Here is a 24112-nt window from a genome sequence, read left to right as displayed (position 1 = left end):
TGTGTTTTAACATCTTTATTTAACATTCATAACGATACATATAATGGACGGATGCAGACACAATGTGACAATGTAAGAAATATATACGATACATGTATATCTACGACGGTTGGGTGCAACACTGTAATGGTGTGTTAGAGAGTCCAACGTCATTTTTTTTTCTCTCTCTCGTAATCGCCTTTTAATGCATGCGCACAAATGCCAGTTTAAAAATAATTTTGAAAAAATAGTCATTGATACTATCCATGTACATGAATTATGTTTTTCTTGTGCTTTTGATTTTTTGATGTTATACATTGTATATATACATGTACATTGTATATAGGCTTGCATGTTGTATGGTTTTAAGTACATTGAAATACGATGTCTTGATTTCAGGAATCTGACTTATGGTTATTTTAATCATTTCCACTCATAATTTCACTAATATAGAATACACTTTTGATTCATAATCACCACTCAACCTCCTTAAAGTCTATGGCAAGAAGATACACTGTGTAGGAACCACACACCAGTGTAAATATAGTAACATTCAGTGATAGAAAAACGATGTTACTTATCAACATTCTAAATAGTTTACTAAATGAAATAAATAGGAAAAGCAAACAATAATCAAATGGTTCAAGTACTGAATAAAAATTACATGTGACACATCTAAAGTATGGATTGTAAATGGAATGTAAATTTGACTTCAGCATCGATAACCATTAGCACCTTTTCACCGTACATTGGTCGTGTAAATCAAAAACAATTAAGTCTATAGCTAATGCAAATACGTTCAAGTCCACTCCAAATTCACCCGTCTTAGCTACGCGTTTACACAGTTAATAAGACTAGATTTTTGGGATCCTTCGGTGACCGACACTAAGATCCCCAGTAAACGCCTTAAACCGATACTCCACGTTCTTCCGGGTTGACACTAGTTCCTTGTGCAAATCTTCAGCCTGCAATGAATATCATAAATACTGCTTTTTATTTGAACATTAATCACTTCTTCCAGAATCAACATCATCATTTTGAAAATATTTACTTTGATGAGGTAAAAAAAAAAAAAAAAAAAAAAAAAAATCACCACACGCACACTCAGAAACGTACAAAATGGTCATGTGATATTATTTATCAACGGAGTGAATTAACAAACTATTGTCGATAACCGTGAGGGTACTTTCCAACTGTTAGTAAAATCTGGTTAAAAGATTAATCAATAAGACATATGTGAATTTAAAATTTTATAAAGTGACTTAAAATTTGATATACAAAACAACAATAAAAATCGTTCTCCTTTTTGCAAATGGTGTCCAATGATAATAATGAAAGAGAATATTTCAAATTTCAGTACAAAATAAAACGAAAATAAAAATCCCACACAACTAATCTTGAAGCCTAGCTACCGGAAACAGTTTACAATCCTGTCTGACATTTAGAATGTAACTTACTAGCCGGACCACGTGGCTGCAGGACTAATGCCAGACTAAACCACTATAGGAATTGATAGAACTTCTGCCTGTAAATGTTAGGGACTGTCAACACAGCTCCAGTTATCAATAGTTATATCAATTAAAAAAATCAAAGTACCTACTTCTCTTTCATATCAAACTTTTCAGTACATGCACTTCCTACTGCTTTATAACACAGCTATTTGTAATATTTTTGTCATCAATTGTTGTAAATCATGGTTTTTAAAATGTTTGACACAATTCTTTTTAACAATTAAATTGATATTAGCACGATTACATCTGTTTTTATTTTCTACAGAGCGGTATCTAACATTTCTATTTCCATGCAATGTCGTGTACTAACAAATCTTTCTATTACACCGACATATTTATAATGATCTATCAAGCTCAGTAACAGTTACTAGGTAACCTAACACTGACGGCAGACACACAGAAATAATTCACAACACAGGTGTAAATAAAAACACAATAGAACAAGATATTACAAAGAATACATTGAAAACTTGTACAATAAGGTCAGGAGTGTACAAAATTACTTTTGTAGAGAATCCAATTCTACTTAGCAGAATAATTACATTAGGCAAGGTAACACAGAGTTAAAGAGCAGTCCACAAATTCTGTCCAAGGTACCACAGAGTTAAAGAGCAGTCCACAAATTCTGTCAAAGGTAACACAGAATTAAGAGCAGTCCACAAATTCTGTCCAAGGTAACACAGAATTAAAGAGCAGTCCACAAATTCTGTCAAAGGTAACACAGAATTAAAGAGCAGTCCACAAATTCTGTCAAAGGTAACACGGAATTAAAGATCTGTCAAAGGTAACACGGAATTAAAGATCTGTCAAAGGTAACACAGAATTAAAGATCTGTCAAAGGTATAACACAGAGTTAAAGAACAGTCCACAGACTCTGTCCAAGGTAACAGAAAGTTAAAGAACAGTCCACAGACTCTGTCCAAGGTAACATAGAATTAAAGATCAGTCCAAAGACTCTGTCAAAGACAATGTAATTTACCACCAGTGGACCAAAATTTGTGAGAAGTACATGAATATATAACCTTATACACTTTAATTAAAAATCCCCAAAACAGAAGTGTGCTCAAATTTTATCTGACATTCCAAGAGAACCTTTAGCAGTGTTTCATGTTTATGGTATAGGCCTACCATCTAATCAGATATCAGGAATTCGACGGGAAAAAAAAGCAATATTAACCAAACAGACAGCACTAGGTACTATATATTCTATATGTATAACAGTTGACTCAAGATTATGATCAAAAGGAGGATCTACCCTCCAAATGTGATAAAGTCCAACACAAAGTTATTCCTCTTGTGAGTCTACTCTCCTAACATGATACAGTCCAACACAGAGTTATTCCTCTTGCAAGTCTACCTTCCTAACATGATACAGTCCAACACATTCCTCTTGTGAGTCTACCCTCCTAACATGGTACAGTCCAACGCATTCCTCTTGCGAGTCTACCCTCCTAACATGATACAGTCCAACACAAAATTATTCCTCTTGTGAGTCTACCCTCCTAACATGGTACAGTCCACAACAAAATTATTCCTCTTGTGAGTCTACCCTCCTAACTTTTGAACATTTCTAGAATGAAATATATTGAACTCTAAACTGTCTGCTGATGATGCTCATTAGATATCCATGACGACAATGCTTAGGTAGACTAGCATAACAAGAACTTGACTGTCTGTCCATGCAGAATCGGTATTTTAAGAAACTCAAGGTCTAATATTTCCTTGGAGAGTACAATATGATTATGATTTGAGAACTGGAGTAGTTTATACAGTGCATTGTGCATATTACTAGCAACACTCAAGCTAATATTGCAAAAAGATTTTTTTAAGATCACCTACATGCTTCGTAAACTTGTGTATCAAAGCCTTTTTTCAATATGTTCTTAAGCTCTTTGCATGTAAACATTTACTACAAAAGTTTAGTCAATGGAAACAGACTGAGAAAGACACAAAAGAACTTCTACAAGAAAAGACAATCCTCGAAGCCTTTTTTTTTTTTTAAATCTTGAGAACACATGCTGATTCTCTTGATCTGATAGTTCATGCAATGTCTGTTTTTCTATTCTTTCTATATCAATACATCTCTTCTTTTTTTTTTTTTTTTTACCAAATGCATGGGGATACTTTCTGGAAACATTTGAATCTGTAATACAAAACAACTTTAACAAAATCATATCCTTTTAGAATATAGTTTTACTCATATAGCAGCAACTCATAATCCAATCTGAATAAAGCCAGATCTCTAATTACACTATAAAGCATAGCAATATGTGATAGTGTAATTAGGTTTGGCTTAGTCAGAGTACTCAAAATCTATGATACATTTTAAATTCAACCTTTATTTGTCCTCCATTAGTCATATCCCTACTTTCAACTATTACTAGGGGTATCGAATTTTAATCAATCAGTCAATGTTTACAAAATTTGACTCAAGTACCATAAAATCTTATTAAAAATTCAATGTTTGCATGTTTTAGTAATTCTAAAACCCACAGCTGATTGGTGAAATTTTCTTGACATTTGTGGACAGAGTACAATCCTTCTGGTGTGAGTGTATCAATACACATGAAGTGGCTTGACATTAATCTACACTCTGTGAAGATATAGATGTGGGGTACCTTGTAAATTGCATTAGCTTTCTGTTTAAACATCATTCCTGGAATTAATCATTAAGGCTTAGCTTGTTTCCTAAATGCTAAAAATAACACAAAAGTTGTGTTATAAAAAGCTAAACTAGAATCTGAATAGTACATGTTATAGCAGTTTAAACAATTCACTCCATGGAGAGTGGCCATTTTTCCATCTTCAACCACACAACCATAGATTTTCTTTAAATTACAACTATTGCATAATGTCCTTTATGAAGTAAAAATCAATAATTGTAATGTACAAAATATTGAATTAGTAATTGATATTAATTGTGAAAATGATCTGACAGCCAGTGCTGTAGGTGCAACAACACTTGATACCCTAGCTGTTGTTTATGTTTTCAAATAAATTATGTATTTCACGATTTATTAAAATGTTTTCTTTTTTTCTTTCTTATACCTTTTAATAAAATGAAATGCCTAAATATTGTTGTGATTTTATTTCATGTTTATTGTTTCGATCTGAAATGTTGCAATGCCTTGTTAATGTTATAGCTGTAAATAAAATTCAAGAGTGGCTGAACCTTAGATTCATTATATTGATCAAGAACTGTATTCATATATGGTTCATTTTCTTCCTAATTCTTTTCATTCCAGGTGACTAGTTTAATTTATCATATATATGCATGTAATACAGTGTATTTAAGACACATAGTGTATGAAACATTAACATGAACACTTTATTTAGCTGTACATGAACACTTTACTTAGCTGTACATGAACACTTTACTTAGCTGTACATGAACACTTTACTTAGCTGTACAAGAACACTTTAATTAGCTGTACATGAACACTTTACTTAGCTGTACATGAACACTTTACTTAGCTGTACATGAACACTTTACTTAGCTGTACAAGAACACTTTACTTAGCTGTACATGAACACTTTACTTAGTTGTACATGAACACTTTACTTAGTTGTACAGGAACACTTTACTTAGCTGTACATGAACACTTTAATTAGCTGTACACGAACACTTTAATTAGCTGTACACGAACACTTTACTTAGCTGTACACGAACACTTTACTTAGCTGTACACGAACACTTTACTTAGTTGTACATGAACACTTTACTTAGCTGTACATGAACACTTTACTTAGCTGTACATGAACACTCTACTTTATAATAGCTGTACACGAACACTTCAATTAGCTGTACACAAACACTTTAATTAGCTGTACATGAACACTTTACTTAGCTGTACATGAACACTTTACTTTAAAATAGCTGTACACAAACACTTTAATTGGCTTACTGTACATGAACACTTTAATTGGCTTACTGTACATGAACACTTTAATTGGCTTACTGTACATGAACACTTTGCTTAAGCTTACTGTACCTGAACACAAAACTTTACGTACATGTAGCTTACTGAACTTGAACGCTCTACTTAGCTTACTGTTTTGACAAGGTTAACTGGTATTCACACGACTTGATCTAGCTGTCTCAATGAAAATTGTTCACACCTAGAGCTTACCAAACGGGCAGAATTTTGGAATGGGTGGTAAGATAATGTTAATGTGAAGAACTCCATTTATGGTTTGTCCTGCATTAAAACAAGGTCCTTTTAAAGATTTATAGTGCATCAATTATCCCATAACTATTTTAATTCATTAATCCAAGACTCAACAGCTTCTTGGCAGGAAGACTTCCCTATTTTCTTTGTACTTAAAATAAAAAGTTAAAACATAATTTTGATAAATCGATAAACTTTACAGGGTTCGATTCTGTGCCAGTATTTCCTGAATCAAATAAATAATATAAATATGGTTTTAATAATCTTTTAAAGAATCATCTCTAGTACTTTTACCTTATAAATACAATATACTGAAATACATATAATAAAAGTAAAATGATTGTAAATCACTTAAAAATTTCTTCAAACTTTTTTACATTAATTTTGCAGTTTTACCAGTGTACATGACATTAAGTTTGTGATTTTAAATTCAAATCATTCATGAAAACCATAATTTTTGAGTCGACGAATTTAAAATCATGAAATTGGTGAAAATAAAGTTCTCACAGATAAAAAGTGATTGACAATATAATATAACCTAGTAAACTAGCCAGTGTGAAAGGAAATTTAGGCAGCAGAGAAGATATATGCAAATTTAAAGTCAGATGAAGTAAATATGACAGAAATATACATGACCCAATATATACATTTTGCTTTTATGCAATTCTAAGTATACTCTAATTAAATCCTTAATGTTGAATATACTATATGATCAATTAATTGCTGAAATATCTTATTGTCCTAAACCTTAAATGCGCAAAAATTTAGTGTGCAGATATGAGTATTTGTGTGTGTTAACTTGGACATATATATCAAAATATACTACTGCACTCTTAAAATGTTAAAATAAAAACAGTGAAAATCTTTCCTGAAAACCAAACTTGTGGAATTATAATATTTATAAAACTGTTGAGAGTAATTACTTTATTTACACAATGATTTTCTCTAATACATGTAGTTAGAGCACACCAAGTCTCCATCTTAATGTATACACTGCAGGTGCTTATCATCACCAAAAAGATCACACACATTGGAAGTCCTAATGCACTAAATATGAAGACGGTCCACCACTGAGTCAATCATTTTGGATAGCAGGTTGTCCATTTTTGTCTACCATTCCTTAAAAACCATGATTCTTTTCTATTCAGTAGATTGATTTCGATATTGCACAAAGTGAGTCAACAAAGAAAATAATGCTTAAAGATTGGCTTAAATGGAATATGACAACAATATGTATGCTATCCAAAAATGAACAACTTTTTGTGGTGGACAATTTTTCCAATATATGTAACATTTTTGGTAACATCAAGCACCTGCGAGTTCATCTAAGTATGAAAAAAAAAGAAAAAAAAAAGCATGCAATGAGGATTAATGGACTGGTAGAAAGCAAGCACTGAATGTCTAAGAGAGCTATAGAAAACCTGTGGTCCACGCTTTGAGTTCCTGATAGCGCTTCAGGAGGTCTTTCTGCAGAGATTTCACCTAGACAAGGAGCAAAGCTTGTTATCTTCTCAAATGTCCTTTCAACATTAAACAGTAATATGTATACCTAGTCTTCATTATAACTGTACAAATATATTCTTTTAATGATGTGCAAAACAGTAGATTTCCTTGGATAATCAAACAATTAAATGATGCAACTCTTCATATCAAAAACCCTGATGAGCTGGTGAAATAACAGGAATCTGAAACTATCTTGGCTATACATGTATTAATTTTGTTAGAGAAAGTTTTGATTAATTATCAATGAGATGTAATTCTTTTCTACCTAATAAAAGAAGGAAAGGTGAAGAAATTCATAAAAGCATCCACACTCCAGAAGTTTCATCATACCAGTGACCTTTTACCTTAACTCAATGACCTTTCACCTTATGAACTCAAAATTATAGAGTCACTTCCTCTCACCATCATTCACTTAGTACATAAAAAAATGAAAGCCTAATTTGAATTTCTAATTGTTGCAACATAAAATTCTGAAGTTATTATCACATATGACTTTGACATCTGGGCATCAAAATCTATCATAATTTACAGCTTATCTCTGTAAGATCACCATACACTTGCATGTACACACATATATCAATTTTAGTTAATTGATTGTAGAAATACCCAAAATATTGTGCCTCAAAAAATGTGTTGATGGATGGACAATGTCAATAGAATATTGGAGGTGTTCTCAGTACCATTTGTCAGCAGTCATGTCATGTCATGCTGTACATGTAAAACATATTACTGACAAAGAGGAAAAACTACCACACAATCATTACCTTAAAGTTGTGGTGCACTTCTGGCACACTGTGTGCTGCTAGTGGCACACTGTATGCCGCTAGCGGCATTAGCTGCACATTTCTGGCAAACAGCTCTGGCACACTGATTTGTTTGCCGCAAACTTGCGGCAAATTTGCAGCAAACTTTACATTTTGGTAAGGGTTGTTCAGCTGAGAAAATTTCATTTCAAAGGTTTTATGTAGCTGGGGAGCTAATTAATTCAAATAAATGAATGGCATTATTTAAGCTAGCTAGGCCCCCCAGAATTGTTCCAAAACTTCAAAACAGCTGATTACAGGTAAACAACATTAATCATCAATAATTATTGATATTTAGAATTAATTGACCTATATAATAAGATGATTCTCTGATGAAATTGATTGAGTGTCTTGATTTTATTTATCTTAAGAAAATCACTATAACTATTCAACAGTCTTTCTGACTGTAGCATGTGTGATTTTCTTTAAATAGTTAAATCACTAAAACAATCCTATACACAATTAAATCTTTAAGAGTGTAGCACATGTGATTTTATGTTCTCGTGATGTTCTCACAATCTAGCATTGAATGGTAATTAACTTTGGGGAGAGACAGCAAATGATATTCAAATTTCAATCTCTACTAATATATTAACAATAGCCATTTCCTCATGAATGCAATGCAGATGTGAACAATGGATGTATGAATCTTCATAAATATAGTACATTTATTCTAACAGCTGGGGATCTGACAAAAATGAAAGTAGAATAAAATATAATTTGAAAATATGAGGGCCAGTATTAACCAAATATGATTAAAATAAGATCTTTGATCCGCTCCATTATTGTTATGTCGCTACACAAAGTCTTCAGATCTGTGTAGCGACATAACAATTAATAACAGAGAGGATCAAAGATCTTACTTTGATCAGATTGAGTATAAACCGCAACATTTTATGTAGTATGGCATACTTTTCATGAAGTACTAACATGCTCGTATGCTGGCATAAAGCATCATAGTTTATACCCTCATGTATTTTCAAAACTGGAATTTATTTCTTAATTAAGTTTTGGTTGCCATTAAGACCATCACCGTGGAGCGGTATTATAAATCTAGCTATTTTGCAGTTTAGCAATTTTGTTGATCTTTTCAAATCACAGAGAGATTTTTCATGAAAATAAACTCGACTTATAAAACACATACAAGCGACATTTAATTTGAGAAATGAATTCATCATTCGTAAAGATACACTTCACTATTAATTTAGCATTTTGACCCAACTTCATGAAGATAAATAAATCTATGCATAATTTAGCATAACCCAGTTTCACAAAGATAAATCTATGCTAAATTAGCATGATTGACCCAGTTTCACAAATATATCTATGCAAAATTTAGCATGAATCCAGCTAAATGGTACAAGTGGTTTGGAGGATTTGCACAAAAACTTTGAGCAGTTGGAGATAATTTGTATTTTGTCAGTAGTGTTTGACTACCTAAGGTCCTGTAACTTAATTCTGTTATAGAGATAGCCATGCACTCTATCACCCCGAACCACAAGACTTCTACTGAAATGTTAATAGATTATCAAAATCTGGAAATTGTATGACTTGTCCATGCAGATTTCACTTTTGAAAAAAAAGGAGAAGTTAATTATAAAACAAAACAATTTTAATATCATGATGTTTATGAAAGCCATGCAGAACAAATTTTCCGTAAGTGTTAAAAACTAGATGTAGAAGTTTAAAACCCTCAATAAAAAGTTTTCTGTAATTAGGTGTAATCTGAAAATGATAAATTGATATCAAAAGCACCACTTACACACACAGAGTGTAAAACTGTAAATGGAGAGAGGTAGGAGCTGATAATAAGGATTCCAGATAAATATAATTTAAATTAGTAGAGGAAGATTTCATAGGCTTAACAAAAATGAATTATAATAAATATCTTCCCATATCAAAAACCTTCATCATTAAAAAAGATAGGAAGAAATATAATCCAAAAGTAATTTAATGAATTATTGTATGGATTTGATGTAAACAGAAGTTGCAAATTTACCACAAAAAACCATTTTCATAGGAAATTATGAAAATGAATTTAATATTCTTTGTCCATACACTGTACACATACTGATAATAAATGAATGATCATTTTAACCTATATTCATGCAAGTGGAAATATATGAACTGTTTATGAAAGCATTCTTTTATTTCGTTTGTCATTAAGAGCTTAGAATGTGCTTTAGATTATAGTCTGTTTACTTTCCCCCTGTTAACTACATGTACATCATTATACATTGAAGTGAAAATACAGAGTATCAAAATAAAAGTTTTTTTGAATAAATGTCGAAAAAAATATTGGATTTGTTCTGGGATCTGATGTGACACACTATACATATGAGATATCAAAAAGTGATTGATGATCAATTGTGCTACAACACTACATAACTTCAATTTTCTTTTAATACTTTAATTCTCAACATGACCATTTTGTGAACATGACCATTTTGTGATTACGATTTCAATTACAAAAATTACTCCCTTCTTCCTTTAGATCTGAATCATCCATTGTAAAAACTCATATATCAGAACACAAACAAATATTAATTTATTTCTTTCAATAAATTCCTCACCAAATTAAAAATTGACATCATTAGAAATGGCTTGATTTGATAAGATTAAGTATACTTACAATTTCTAACTCCCTGCGGGCGGCCTCCATTTCCTCCTGTGGGGACCCCTTAGGAAGTTTCCTCCTTTCATGCATATGTGATGTATGTTGTTTAATTCGTCGCTCTAGTTCTCGTATCCTTGCATTCCTACAATTTTCCAGAAAATACTGATTTGCTGCTGCTGATCATTATTCAGGACATTCACACTACATCATTGTAAACATCAAACGACATGTAATGATGATGTTAGATGAAAATACCTGACTACATTGTACCACCCAGCCAAAACTGATGATAGATGAAAATACCCAACTACATTAATTGTACCACCCAGCCAAAACCGATGATAGATGAAAATACCCGACTACATTAATTGTACCACCCAGCCGAAACTGATGATAGATGAAGATACCTGACTACATTAATTGTACCATCCAGCCTAAACTGCATGATGATAGATGAAAATACCCGACTACAATGTACCACCCAGCCGAAACTGATGATAGATGAAGATACCTGACTACATTAATTGTACCACCCAGCCAAAACTGATGATAGATGAAAATACCCAACTACAATGTACCACCCAGCCGAAACTGATGATAGATGAAGATACCTGACTACATTAATTGTACCACCCAGCCTAAACTGATGATAGATGAAAATATCCGACTACAATGTACCACCCAGCCGAAACTGATGTTAGATGAAAATACCCGACTATACATTAATTGTACCACCCAGCCAAAACTGATGATGAATACAATCCCAAGAAGTATACATTTCATGGTACATGTACTGGGTCCCCTAAAAAAAGCCTCCCCATTTTACAATGTAAAATGATCTTGATTTTACAAGTTTACTAATAGTGCATAGAACACTTCATTGCATTGTATATATGTAATTGTTTTTCATGATTTAACTATGAAATGAATGCAAGGTTATCTCATTTTGCATATATATGAAACATATAAGGGGGGTACCTTAATTGTAAATCACTGATTTAGCCTAAAGAATCAGATTTGCATATTATATCTGGTTAACAGGCATAGACCACTAAATCAGACATGATGCTTCAGACACACTGTTTGATTTGATGATCAGAGGGTCACGAGTTTCAGAATTTTGATTCAATTAAGCCTTTGTATAACGCACATTAGGTCGTTTTGGATTGGGGAATACTTGGCAAGCTTTTCTCCTTATAAAAAGTAGATTGAGATTTTCCTGCTTATATCTTTGGCACGATTTCATTTAACAAGTGTACCATTGATATGGATAGAAATTTTTACACTTTTATTTTTGGCAATTTTTTTTTTCAACAGACAAAAAACCCAACATATCCAGTGTGTCAAAATAATCGGATATACAGAATGTGACTACACACCCAATTTACAGGCTTATTAATATCCAACACTTTAGCCTGGATTTTAACCCCTGGATCATGTGAGTGTCACAATTTTGATAAAGCCTCTATTCTATGTTCATGCAAACTATGCACCCACTCTTTATCTTAGATGACCATGAGTAAAGATTCTTAAAGACTGTACACTATGTCAGGGAACTTTCACATAAATTTCAACTTTTCTGGTCCATTGATTCTTGAGATTGATTGATTGAATATTGTTTAATGTCCCTCTTGAGAATATTTCACTCATATGGAGACGTCACCACTGCTGGTGAAGGGCTGCAAAATTTAGGCAGATGCTTGGCGCTTTTGGCCAATGAACAGGGAGGGATCTTTATTGTGCCACACTTGCTGTGATAAGGGACCTCGGTTTTTGCGGTCTCATCCGAAGGTCCACCCCATTTAGTCGCCTCTTACGGCAAGCAAGGAGTACTGAGGACCTATTATAACCCGGATCCGCACGTGATTCTTGAAGATTATTAAATGACCCCAACCCTATTTTTGCCTTTTCTTGATTATCTCTCCTTTGGAGGGAGTATGGCCTTCCATCTAAACAAACATGAATCCCTTCTATACAAGGATGATTTGTGTCAAGTTTGATTGAAATTGACCTAGTGGTTCTGGAGATGATGAAGATATGAAAAGTTAATAATGATATCAACAATAGCAACAACAGACATTAGGCAAATTTTTATCCGAAAGTACACTTGACCCTTTGCTCAGGTGAGCTAAAAACAAAAATTATAAAAAATATTGGTCCAAGAGTGATTTCAAAATTTCTGAGCTTCAATTGTGTGATAGAACAAAATTCAATGATATCAAGTGTTTTACTTGAGATTATTACAATTGTTGGAATTCATGCAGACCCTAGGTTGACATGAAAACAGTGAAAGAAATTTTGTGTTACTTTTCTACATCTCAACTGTGTTATGAATATAAATCAGCATTTTTATTGCACACAAGTCAAAGACGGGGGAGGGAACCTCAAATAACTTACTTCTCTTCCTCAATGCGTTGGCGGGAGCTTGGTGAAATTGCACGACGAACCTTTTCATGGGCATTTTTAATGTCTTCCTGTCAAAGAAATTCTTCCTATGAGTTCATGTGTGATGCAAATTCACTCTCAATTTGAAAAAAAAAAAAACACTCTAGAAACTAAATTGCTTTTCTGATGTTTGAACTGTCAGTAAATTATCAATGCACCTTGAGTTTTACACTATAAAATAATCCCTGGCTAGTATGTTTGCCAAGAACACATGAAGAATAAGGAATAAAGTTATCCTAGACTTGTTCTTCACCTTTCCTATTTCTTGCATAACCCTGATGGCTATCTTGTTTGATGTTTAATTAAACTCACTGGTCCTACATAGATAGAACAATTGTCCTGCTATATATACCCTCAATTAAACAAGAAGCAACAACCAACACCATTAAGATTTGAACTGCTGACTCTAAGTAAAGGAAAATTACCCATATGATCCCTGAAAGAATTATCACGTGCCTCACCTTAATTCTTTCTTCATTAGTTGGAATCTTCATGTGATTTTTGTCAATGTCAAAAGGGGCCTTCTCAACAGCATCAACATAATCTAGAAGTAAAAATTCCACTAGTGTATTCAGGACTATAAACTATAAATCATTTGATCCGAAATAGTACTCAAATATTTGTTCAAAATAGCCACAGTTTTGTATATTTATAAGCACAACCTATGATCTCTCTCTCTTCTCTCTCTCTCTTGATAGAACTTTAATTGATCTTGCATGCACATTTTTTTTTGTAATGCACTGTACAAGTCGTATAAAAACATAATTTCATTTTCCCATAAAAATCCAGAACTTTATACAAATAGCATGCTTTGTTCCTCTATAAATAATTTCTGTTGAAGAAAAGCTTCATAAAGTGTGAAATCTCTGTTTTAAATTTAAACTGAAAATTAGGCTCAAGTGGGCCTATGTATATAAACCGGAATTGAAGGGGGAAATTTCATTTGAAAATGAATCTCCTTCTCTCAGTGCACAGCTTCATTAGAATAGGTAAGCTGATTAGTATCCATGTAGTAAAAATATACCCTTATATTTCTATATATCGAGGGTTAATTTAACTCCATTCATCGAGAACAACATTTCAGAGCACAGTCATAACAAATTGGTGTTGTCACCTTTCGTTCCCTTGATCATGCTTTCGTACTGTTTTTTCTGCTGGATTTTCTTCGTCTTCACTCTCCAGTCCTTCAGAGATTCGTCATCCCTGAAACAGTTACCATGGATACCATGTACATAAATTTGAATGAAATGGACAGGGCCTGGATTAACATATTGTGTGGATACTATATCTTTTAAAATTATGTGTAGGTGGGTAAAAATATTGGGGGTGGGGTAGGGTGGAATAAATACAAGTAAGAATAGTGACATTAAATTAATGAAACATACTTTAGATCAAAATTTAGAACATATGTACAATAATATTAATTAAGTGTACATGTATATGGAAATTTGAGTTTATAGCATGCACAATAAGAAAATACAGTTCCAAACTTCAAAATGAATATTCTTTAGAGAGATGTAAAAGTGATAATTGAGTCCTGGCATTTCTTTCTGTGTCCATCGGTCAAAAAATAAGCTAACAAACAAAATTTTACCAGTCCCTAGCTGTCAGTATATATATTGTCTCAATTATTGTGATTGACAAATGCCTGTAGAATATTTCCTTTATAATAAACATACCTGTAGTTCTTACAGTACAACCTGTACATGTATGTATGGTTATGAGCTGACATCGTCAGCTCAACAGAATTTGTCAATACAGTAAAATATGGTTATAAAGGGCCAGTGAAAAATAGTTCCAATAAAATTTTTCCTAACATGAATTCATTATAAGTATGATCGTTATAAACATGAGTTCGTTATAAGTATGATCATTATAAACATGAGTTCGTTATAAGTATGATCGTTATAAACATGAGTTCGTTATAAGTATGATCGTTATAAACATGAGTTCGTTATAAGTATGATCGTTATAAACATGTTTTACTGTATCATGTTTTCAAGTGCAAAAGAGGATTCATGTATATGGTCAGAATCAAAGAATTTCTCCACAGAATGTTTGATCCGACAATGAAACGCACAAAAATAAAATGCACAATAATGAAATGCACAACAAAGAAACACGCGACAATGAAATGCACAACAATGAAATGCACGACAATGAAATGCAAAACAAAGAAACACGGGACAATGAAATGCATGACAATGACAATGAAATGCACAACCATGAAATGCATGAAAATGAAATGCACAACAAAGAAACACGTAGGCGACAATGAAATGCATGACAATGAAACACGCAACAATGAAATGCACAACAATGAAACACGCGACAATGAAATGCATGACAATGACAATGAAATGCACAACCATGAAATGCACTGAAATGCACAACAATGAAACGTACAACAATGAAATGCACGACCCTGGGTTACTTCCTGTCACTCACTTTCTCCTCTGTATGATGGCGTCCGTTTTTTGTTTGTGCTCCTTGATCTTTGCCAGCCTTCGTTCCTCCGTCATTTTGAAGTTGGAGTATTCCTCTGATGGAGGTTCAGGGTACGGGTTTACTTTCCAGTTCATCACACTGTTTGCTGACTTTTTACGACTGTAGGAAAAAAATACAACATAAAATATAAATGGCCTCAACTTTTAGGATAGACCAAAATAACTGTCATAGTGATAACTGCAGCTGTACTACAACAAAGTCTAACGACGCTTTGTACATCTTAGAACACTTTTACTCTTTGTCTCCAGTTCACTTAAAACATAATACAATTATGTCAAAGTTTACAAACAATTTACATTTACATGTACAAGATTTAAAATTGATTAATTTTTTTCATAATGTTCATCTGCAAAGACAGAAATGTGACATGGAGAACAGATTAACAACCCAAAAACTTATTAAATTGTCTTTCAGTTTTTGAAAGTATACAATACATGTATATCTATAACCAAAGAATTAGAATTTTTTGAAAGATGCAGTCTCAATAACTGCAATGGTGTGTGCATACGAATTGAATAACAGGCTATAAAATAAATCCTTAAAGCCACCAACTACAGACATCAATCCTAAATTTATCTGAAGAACTTAGCTCTCCAAGAACAAGAAAAGAAAATCAGGATATCAGGAAAAGAAAATCGGGGTAGACTCTGGTCCTGAAAAGAAAATCAGGGTACACTCTGGTCAGAAAAAGAAAATCAGGGTACACTCTGGTCAGAAAAGAAAATCAGGGTACACTCTGGTCAGAAAAAGAAAATCAGGGTACACTCTGGTCCTGAAAAGAAAATCAGGGTACACTCTGGTCAGAAAAAGAAAATCAGGGCAATTCTGGTCTATCCCATTTTCCGCCTGAGAGCTCCAGTTCAGTTATCACACTTTTTATTATGAAGATGACATTATTTCTAAGGATGCAGCAAATCCAGGATGCATAATATGATAATCAACCAAAACATTCTACAAACATTTTGAAAGAAAGTAATCAAGTTTAAGGGGATGACAGTAAAAAGCAGTAAAAAATAATAATCATGTGAACATATAACACCAAAATACCAACAAAGACCTACATGTAGGTGTACCATAATACTATCACACACACAGATGTTCTATAATACCAACACATAGCCAGATGTTCCATAATACCAACACATGGCCAGATGTTCCATAATACCAACACACACACAGATGTTCCATAATACCAACACACAACCAGATGTTCTATAATACCATCCCACACACAGATGTTCCATAATACCAACACACAACCAGATGTTCCATAATACCAACACACACACACACACACACACACACACACACACACACACACAGATGTTCCATAATACCAACACACACACAGATATGTTCCATAATACCAACACACAACTAGATGTTCCATAATACCAACAACTAGATGTTCCATAATACCATCACACACACAGATGTTCCATAATACCAACACACACACTGGTGTACCATAATACCAACACACAACCAGATGTTCCATAATACCAACACACAACCATATGTTCTATAATACCAACACACAACCAGATAGATATATACATTATATATATATATATATATATATATATATATATATATATATATATATATATATAAAGCACTTATTAATCACAACTAGGTACTGAAAATTTTCACCCCAGCCCGGGGTCGAACCAGCGACCTACGGCACCCACTGCCTAGCAAGACTGTCAAACCAGTGCGTAAGTCCACTCGGCCACAACGACTTCCCCGGAAAGGAAGTTTTGTTATGTTCCTAAAGCGCTACTTATACACACTGATGCAATCTCACACAGTCGCTGTGTTATTCAGTGTTTAAGATATTTTTAATAAGGAGAGTGGATCTCTCGATGCAATTGTATCTTAAACACTGAATAGCACAGCGACTGTGTGAGATTGCATCAGTGTGTATAAGTAGCGCTTTAGGAGCATAACAAAACTTCCTTTCAGTACCTAGTTGTGATTATTTAGTGCTTTATATATTAATTGATTGATTATCACATGTATCGTTTAGATCCTAGGGGTTAATGTAAGGTTGGTTGTTATAATTGTTTGTTTGTGCTTTCTATATATATATATATATATATATATATATATATATGATTAGTCAACTTCCTTCATAACTTCATATATGGGTGAGCTGTTATTAGTTCATTTCTTTCAGAAAGTCAGATTAAGTGATTGGCTCGAGTACATATCCTATCCCCAGGCTTGCCGAGTTAATGGAGAACAAACACACGGTTATTGGAGACTCTTCATCCATAAATACCGAATAACATCAAAAAAAGAGAGAACTATATATCAGAGATCTTATTAGCTGATGTATCTTACGTGACTCTACTATTTTTAAGAGACAGCATGGGTACCTATTATCCATATAAAAGCCTTCTCTGTAAGCGGAATCAGTACTGAAAATTCAACATGAAAAGAATCCAATATATAAACCACACAAGTTGATGTAAAACTTCATGTATGTAGTGTACAAGCACATAAAAATAACTATTTTCATAATCTCTAACCATACACATGTTTGATCACTGATATTCCAGTTAAATGCTTTGGGGGTTAGCTAAAACTTTATTAATTTGGAAAAACAAACAGTGTTTGTGAAACACTGATGTCCCTGTATGGCAGCAAAGTAATTCTGGTACCCAGCAAAAGGTTTTGTCACAGGGAATGCAGACATGAAATATGAAACCCATAGCATTAACTAGTTATGCCAACGTTTAAGTTTTTTAAAAGTAGGTCAAATCAAAAGGTCAATGTCATGCAGTAAAAAAATTTGGCATGAAAACAAAGGTCCTGTCACCATTCAAAAGTTATGACCTTGAAGATCAAAATTTTTCTGGACAAGCAAACAGACAGATAGAGAGACCAAAAACTATATCTCCAAATCTCTGATTACAGGAGCACAAAGATATCTCAAAACCTTATCTAAATCAGTACAGAGCAACATATGTAGTACTAGTAGTCCGGCTCATAAATTATGTACTATTGATCAGTTTTTACAAAAATTCCTATTAGATTAAGCTCCTACAATCATGACAATTAGCATTATTCCTGGTAACAAAGTTCCGCCCTCCTATGATGTCATAAGATTTCAAAAAGTCAATGCTTTAATAAGATTTATGCATGACAGGAACATAAATTTTATTGGAGTCTTCTTCAATAGTTATTGTCAAAAATCTTGTAAACCATAGAATATTTCAAAAGTTAAAGTTATATATGAATAATCAATTATATGTTTCAAAATATTGAATCCAAGGGCAATAATCCTGTTTTCATTAAATTATTTATCAAATCCACTATGTGATAGATTTCGTTTATTTTTCAAAACATTTTGTATATTTTATAAAGAAACAGTTTCATGAAATTGTTATGGATACTACTATATATCGTTTTAACCAGTTTTTGTGAAACTTGTTAATTGCAATTTTCTGACGTTGATAACAGGTATATATGTGTTAATTGATATAAAAATTATTAATCCCACAAAATACTTATTTTATCATTTTTATTTGTTACTAAGATATATTACTTGAAGAATCAACAATCAAATATAAGATTGAACCTATATAATTCTAGAGGGGTTGAATTACCTTAACGGACATAAAGAAAGCTGGGCTATATGCTTTGTATAATGTAATGTACAATATTATCTACATCTTTAGCCTATGTGTCTTTGTGTTTCTTGATTAAAGGGTTTTCCTGTTGTGTTTCCTGATAGTCTTAGAAAATTTTGTGATTTAATTGATCATACAAATGTAAATTTAAAGGGAAATGTAAGACATCACTGTTCGTTATCTTAAATCCCTGTTTCATCTAACAGGAAACAAAATGAAGGACTTGAAACAATCTAGGGAAGATGGACCTCTGATTCTGATTCAAAACAAGAGGTACTGTGAGGGGTATAATTACAAACTTTAAAAGCATTTGATGTCTAATATATACAATATCTTCAATGTTGTTTTAAATGGAACACTTTAATTTTGTAAATCTTTATCAATGGCTTATTCTAACCGTCAACAATTACCAGTAAGTTTTAAAACATCTACAAAGTTGTATGAATCTTTTATAAATTATGTTTCTACAATCTCATCCCTTCAACACATACTAGTTTCAAATATTCTTAACATGGATTTTCCCGTCCTCATTCATACATGCCAACTTTCCCGATTTGTGCGGGATTCTCCCGATTTGAAGCAGTCGAAAAAGCAAATCCCGATATCCCGATCGGGATTGCAAAAATACCCCAAAATCCAGATTTTCTAAAAATATCTCTCATTATATGACAAGAAACCCTGATTTCCAACCAGAATTTGAAATCCCGCGTCATTTCTTTGTGGTTGGCCAATCAGAAATCGGTACAATAGTCAGCCATTGCTGTTTACCTGTGTCGCGTGGTATCGGGGTTGTGTAATTTACCTGGTCTACCTGTGTCGGGGTGTTTAGTGGACAGTGAGGAACATGTTTTGATAGTAATTATTAATCGGGAAAACGGATTTCAAATTGACATATTCTTTACACAAACGTGAATGACGATGATAGTGTCACCACCAAACAATCAGACATTCTCGATTTTCGCCTTTCACTGACAGCATCCAAAATATGCAAAAGATACGTCAAATATATTTTTTTATTATAATAATATAGGCTATCCGAATCTATAGCGATGTATTATAAAATTATAGGGGGCATAGTATACAATAGAATTTGTGATGCGTAATTCGTACAAGTCTACTGAATTTGACATTAGCAAGTAGCTTTAATTTACAAGTAAAAACATATATTTTGATGACTTTTTTTAATCTGGTAATTTTTTCAGATGTCATGGGTGCAAAGGTTTTGTTCGCAAACTTCGTGGCAGGGCGGAACACTCCTTTTCTGGTTGCAATGCAGATTGTTCCACCAGACTCTGCAATCCCACGTTTACAGACAGCAAGATCGCCTTTGTAGTCGTACCTAAATGCATGTGCTTTAAGTTAAATTTTGATATATAATCCAGTCATGTTATGGTGTGAAAGGATGCAACTTTAAGTATTATTTGCTAATATGTATGTAACTTGTTGTTGGAGAGGATATGTTAGTTTATTTTTAACTTTTTGCTGAATAGTTAATAAAATAATCATGTACATGTATATAATTCAAAGTGTTTTTTTTATTTAGTTTTGTTAAAGTTAATGGTCAACCACACTTGATATTGGTTTAATATATGATATATGTACAATGATTAGATTAATATTTTATTTGAAAAGACAAATATTTATTTTCATGGCAAAATATCACGAATTTAGAGCTTAGAAAAAAGGTCGTCGCACGCAAAATCCCCCATGGAGATTTTTAAAAGTTGGCATGTATGCTCATTATAATGATACATGTATATTGTTTCATGAACTATGAAAAAATTGTCACCTCGATCTATCTCACCTTTCATTTGTCCCTGAGGCCCATGCTCATCATACTAAAATCTTTATCTCAATCAATCCCACCTCTTTAATATTCCCCTCTCCACCTTCATCAAGGTCACCTTTAAACTGTTCCTGCCCAGGCCCTGCTTGCCATACTAAAATTCCACCTTGATCAATCTCATGTTTTGGCTATCCCAAAGACCCACTCTATACCTTCATCAATCTTAACTTTAAACTGTCCACCTTCATTATCTCATACTTAAACTGTCTGCAATACTCCCACCTGCAGTACTAAAATATTCATTTTTAAACTATCCTCAAGACTCCCACCTGCCATTCTGCTACATGCTTTGTCTTATATTACCTTTCAACTGTCCCTGAGGCCCCCGCCCGCCGCACTTTCTCTGCCTTTTCCTGTTTCTTGTCCGTGTAACTGACCGGTTGGTGAAAGGCCACTGGCTGTGGCACAGGTCCGAACGGGTCGGATGATTTTGTGGTGGTGCTCTTTGCATCATCCAGAGCGAGGGTCCTCTGACGCCTCTTGGCGTAATCCTGAAGGTCGTCCCCATCATCCCAGTCATCCGAACTGCTACTGCTTTCATTACCAGGGGAACCTTTAAGACAAAGATTTTGTTGTGTATAAAAATGGCTCTAAATCATTAATAACAAGTTAAAAGGCCTTTGGCCACCACACAAATCTGCGAGTCAATTTGCTCTAGCTTTCATAAAAATTGATATACATGTATATTGTCCACTCATTAGGTTATGAAGTTGAGTTGCCTGAGACAAGGATTCCTCAAAATCTTGTAGACTTCGACCCGTACTGCACATTGTTAAAAATAAAAAAGTGAATTCATAGGGTAGTCTTCAAGCAAGCATATCCTTTTTTACATGTAAGTAAATAATAAATAAATGAAAATGCAGTTCTAATATTTCCCCCATCATCGTAGGAAGGGTAGTGTATTTACCATTCAAAAGTTGTCCTGAAGACTTGGCTTGTAGCATTTCCCTGAGGAATTTCAGGATTTCAGAAGTCCCCCTTTCCATGATGTCTTTGGGGGGAAATTCGATAGGATTATTGCTGATGTTCAAGCCATTCAAACTTTTTATTAAACCTGTAATAAAGGTAAAACATAAATCATGTACATCAGAAAAATTCTCACAGGATATTATCATCAAAAGATTTACTTTGTTGACTTTGGCACAAGAAGAAATTATTGTAAGTAATATTTAGTAATACATGTAAATCACATAGAATATTGCATAAGGTTGTTAATATCATCAAAATTAGGTTTTTTTTTTAAATTACACAAAAATAAAAAAGTAAAAACCACAACAACAAAAAACCCTCACAAATAAAACCTGATCTAAAGACTCAATGGACTACTTTGAAAAGCATATAAAAAGTAAAGTGATTGTAACCATGCAGAAAACAATATTTAACCCACTAATTTTCATTTCATTTATCTGACCCACTTATATATGTTGTGTATTAACCATTGACTTCTTTTGCTAACTCTGTTTTCATGGATCTAAATGCCCTTGGAGGCAATTATGTCAATGTACGGTCCTAACTTTAAATTTTCTGCATAAACAAATTTCCAGTTCAACATTAAAAGAAAACTAGATGTAGTGCATTGAAATACATATTTGTACATATGTACGTACCATATTCCTATATGGCATATGATTGAGTTGCATGATCACAAAAGTGCAAAGAATACAAGGGGACAGTGCTTAATTGAGAATCTTTTAATCATATGTTAATATTTGACAGAGGATTCTCCATATATCCAGTGCATGATTGTAATTGTAAATATATATATTGTTTGTATATGCATATCAACCCCACATCAAGAATTCAGAGTACAGCTGTACCTAATTCAAGTGGAAGACTTCGCAGTTTGTTTCCTTCCAGGAGAAGTGTTCGGAGGTGGTTATGTCTGCCAGTGTATACGCTGGGTAAACGTAAGAGTTTGTTCCTCCTGAGGTCAAGCCAGGTCAGCCGTGGTAAGCAGTCAAAAAAGTCATCAGGTAGACTGGTCAACTCATTTCCCTCCAAATACACATACTGAAATTTAACAACAACAAAACTGAAATAAACCCATGAAGCATTCCGTCTCTCATAATTGTTTAGTAAGTTAGTTTTATCATACGTACATGTATGAAGAGAACTAAAACTTAGTTTGTGTGTATCAGTATCAAGAACTTCAACATGACATATATTATAGCTAGCGCAGCTATAGCCAGCCCAAAGCCCGACTTGCAAGCTCTAATGACAAAAGTGCACAAAAAAGTCTGTGCCGGAGCTGCACATTTGTCTAGAAATTTTTTGTCATAAACCCCATAATTTCCTTATAAAAAATGACAGCGATCTCATAAAGTTGCATCTCTTTAACTGATCTCAGATAACGAACTTACGTTTTATCCTATTGTGTGATTATTATTGCACTACAGATTTTCCCCATTTTCTTTAAATAAAATATCTTAATTCCATTATTAGTTTAGTGGTAAATGGGCTCAAACCTATATGCTAGGCTGAGGATAAATGCATGTATTTGCCTATTTGTATACACTTCCAGTTGTTAGTTTCAATTAATGTACATTGCAAGTCTTAGCTATAATTTCTTAATTTCAAATACCACTTTTAGAATATAGCTGACTTTTCTTCGACATATAGTTACCCCTAAGTATCTAAAATGAACCCTCCGGGTCCTGCGTGTTTATGCAAGCACATCACAAATTCTTTACCTCAAGGTTATTCAGTTCTAAAAGTTCGCGGGGAATTTGTAGCAGTCCTTTGTCACATAATTCTAGTGTGTTAGACCCAAGGACTTTTGTCTGTTTTATAATTTTCAAAATCAAGTCCTCTTCTTTTTTCGTTTTGGCTACCCCTCTTTCAGTAGGGGAATCTAGGCCAGGGGAGCACAATTCTAATCGATCGATTTCACTTTCCGATGATCCATCAATAACTCCTTCGATATCCAAATTATCTAAATCAGGATGTTCCTCAAGGTCTGCCATCTCAGTTTGCAAACTGTCTTTGATTTTCATGACACCAGAATACCCCAATTTACTACCACGAGTCGCTCTCCTGTGTTGTCATCGACAGTCCACATGTCAAACCATAACAAATATGGCGGCCTACACAATC

The 24112-nt window shown here is 33.4% G+C and overlaps 1 protein-coding gene across 6 annotated transcripts; it reads right to left on the bottom strand.

Moving 5' to 3' along the window:
- LOC125659947 (leucine-rich repeat-containing protein 27-like) lies at positions 1 to 24112 on the bottom strand. 6 transcript variants are annotated; one of them, XM_048891756.2, is made up of 13 exons: positions 23710 to 24112; positions 22837 to 23029; positions 21927 to 22073; positions 21323 to 21572; positions 15476 to 15634; positions 14142 to 14230; positions 13489 to 13571; positions 12980 to 13056; positions 10598 to 10724; positions 7081 to 7141; positions 3598 to 3633; positions 1437 to 1504; positions 804 to 944 (listed from the first exon to the last, which is right to left on the bottom strand). In XM_048891756.2, exons 1-12 carry the CDS (start codon positions 24010 to 24012, stop codon positions 1461 to 1463), a joined length of 1569 nt encoding a protein of 522 aa, XP_048747713.1. In that variant the 5' UTR covers positions 24013 to 24112; the 3' UTR covers positions 804 to 944; positions 1437 to 1460. The 6 variants fall into 6 exon arrangements, with proteins under 6 accessions (XP_048747719.1, XP_048747715.1, XP_048747713.1 ...); XM_048891761.2 differs by lacking the exon at positions 3598 to 3633; XM_048891762.2 differs by lacking the exons at positions 1437 to 1504; positions 3598 to 3633 and having other exon boundaries at positions 1 to 944; positions 23710 to 24099.

The sequence above is a fragment of the Ostrea edulis genome, chromosome 9, assembly GCF_947568905.1.
Source record: "Ostrea edulis chromosome 9, xbOstEdul1.1, whole genome shotgun sequence".
NCBI lineage: Eukaryota > Metazoa > Mollusca > Bivalvia > Ostreida > Ostreidae > Ostrea > Ostrea edulis.
Note: the sequence above shows the minus strand (reverse complement) of the source record. Positions and strands in the feature narration are given on the sequence as shown.

Excerpts from the sequence above, each read along its gene's own strand:
- LOC125659947 (XM_048891755.2), bottom strand. The coding sequence starts at position 24,012 with ATGAAAATCAAAGACAGTTTGCAAACTGAGATGGCAGACCTTGAGGAA. Across the intron at positions 23,030-23,709 it reads TAGAACTGAATAACCTTGAG|TATGTGTATTTGGAGGGAAA; the intron begins GTAAAGAATTTG and ends GTTAAATTTCAG. Across the intron at positions 13,057-13,488 it reads CTAATGAAGAAAGAATTAAG|GAAGACATTAAAAATGCCCA; the intron begins GTGAGGCACGTG and ends TTTCTTTGACAG.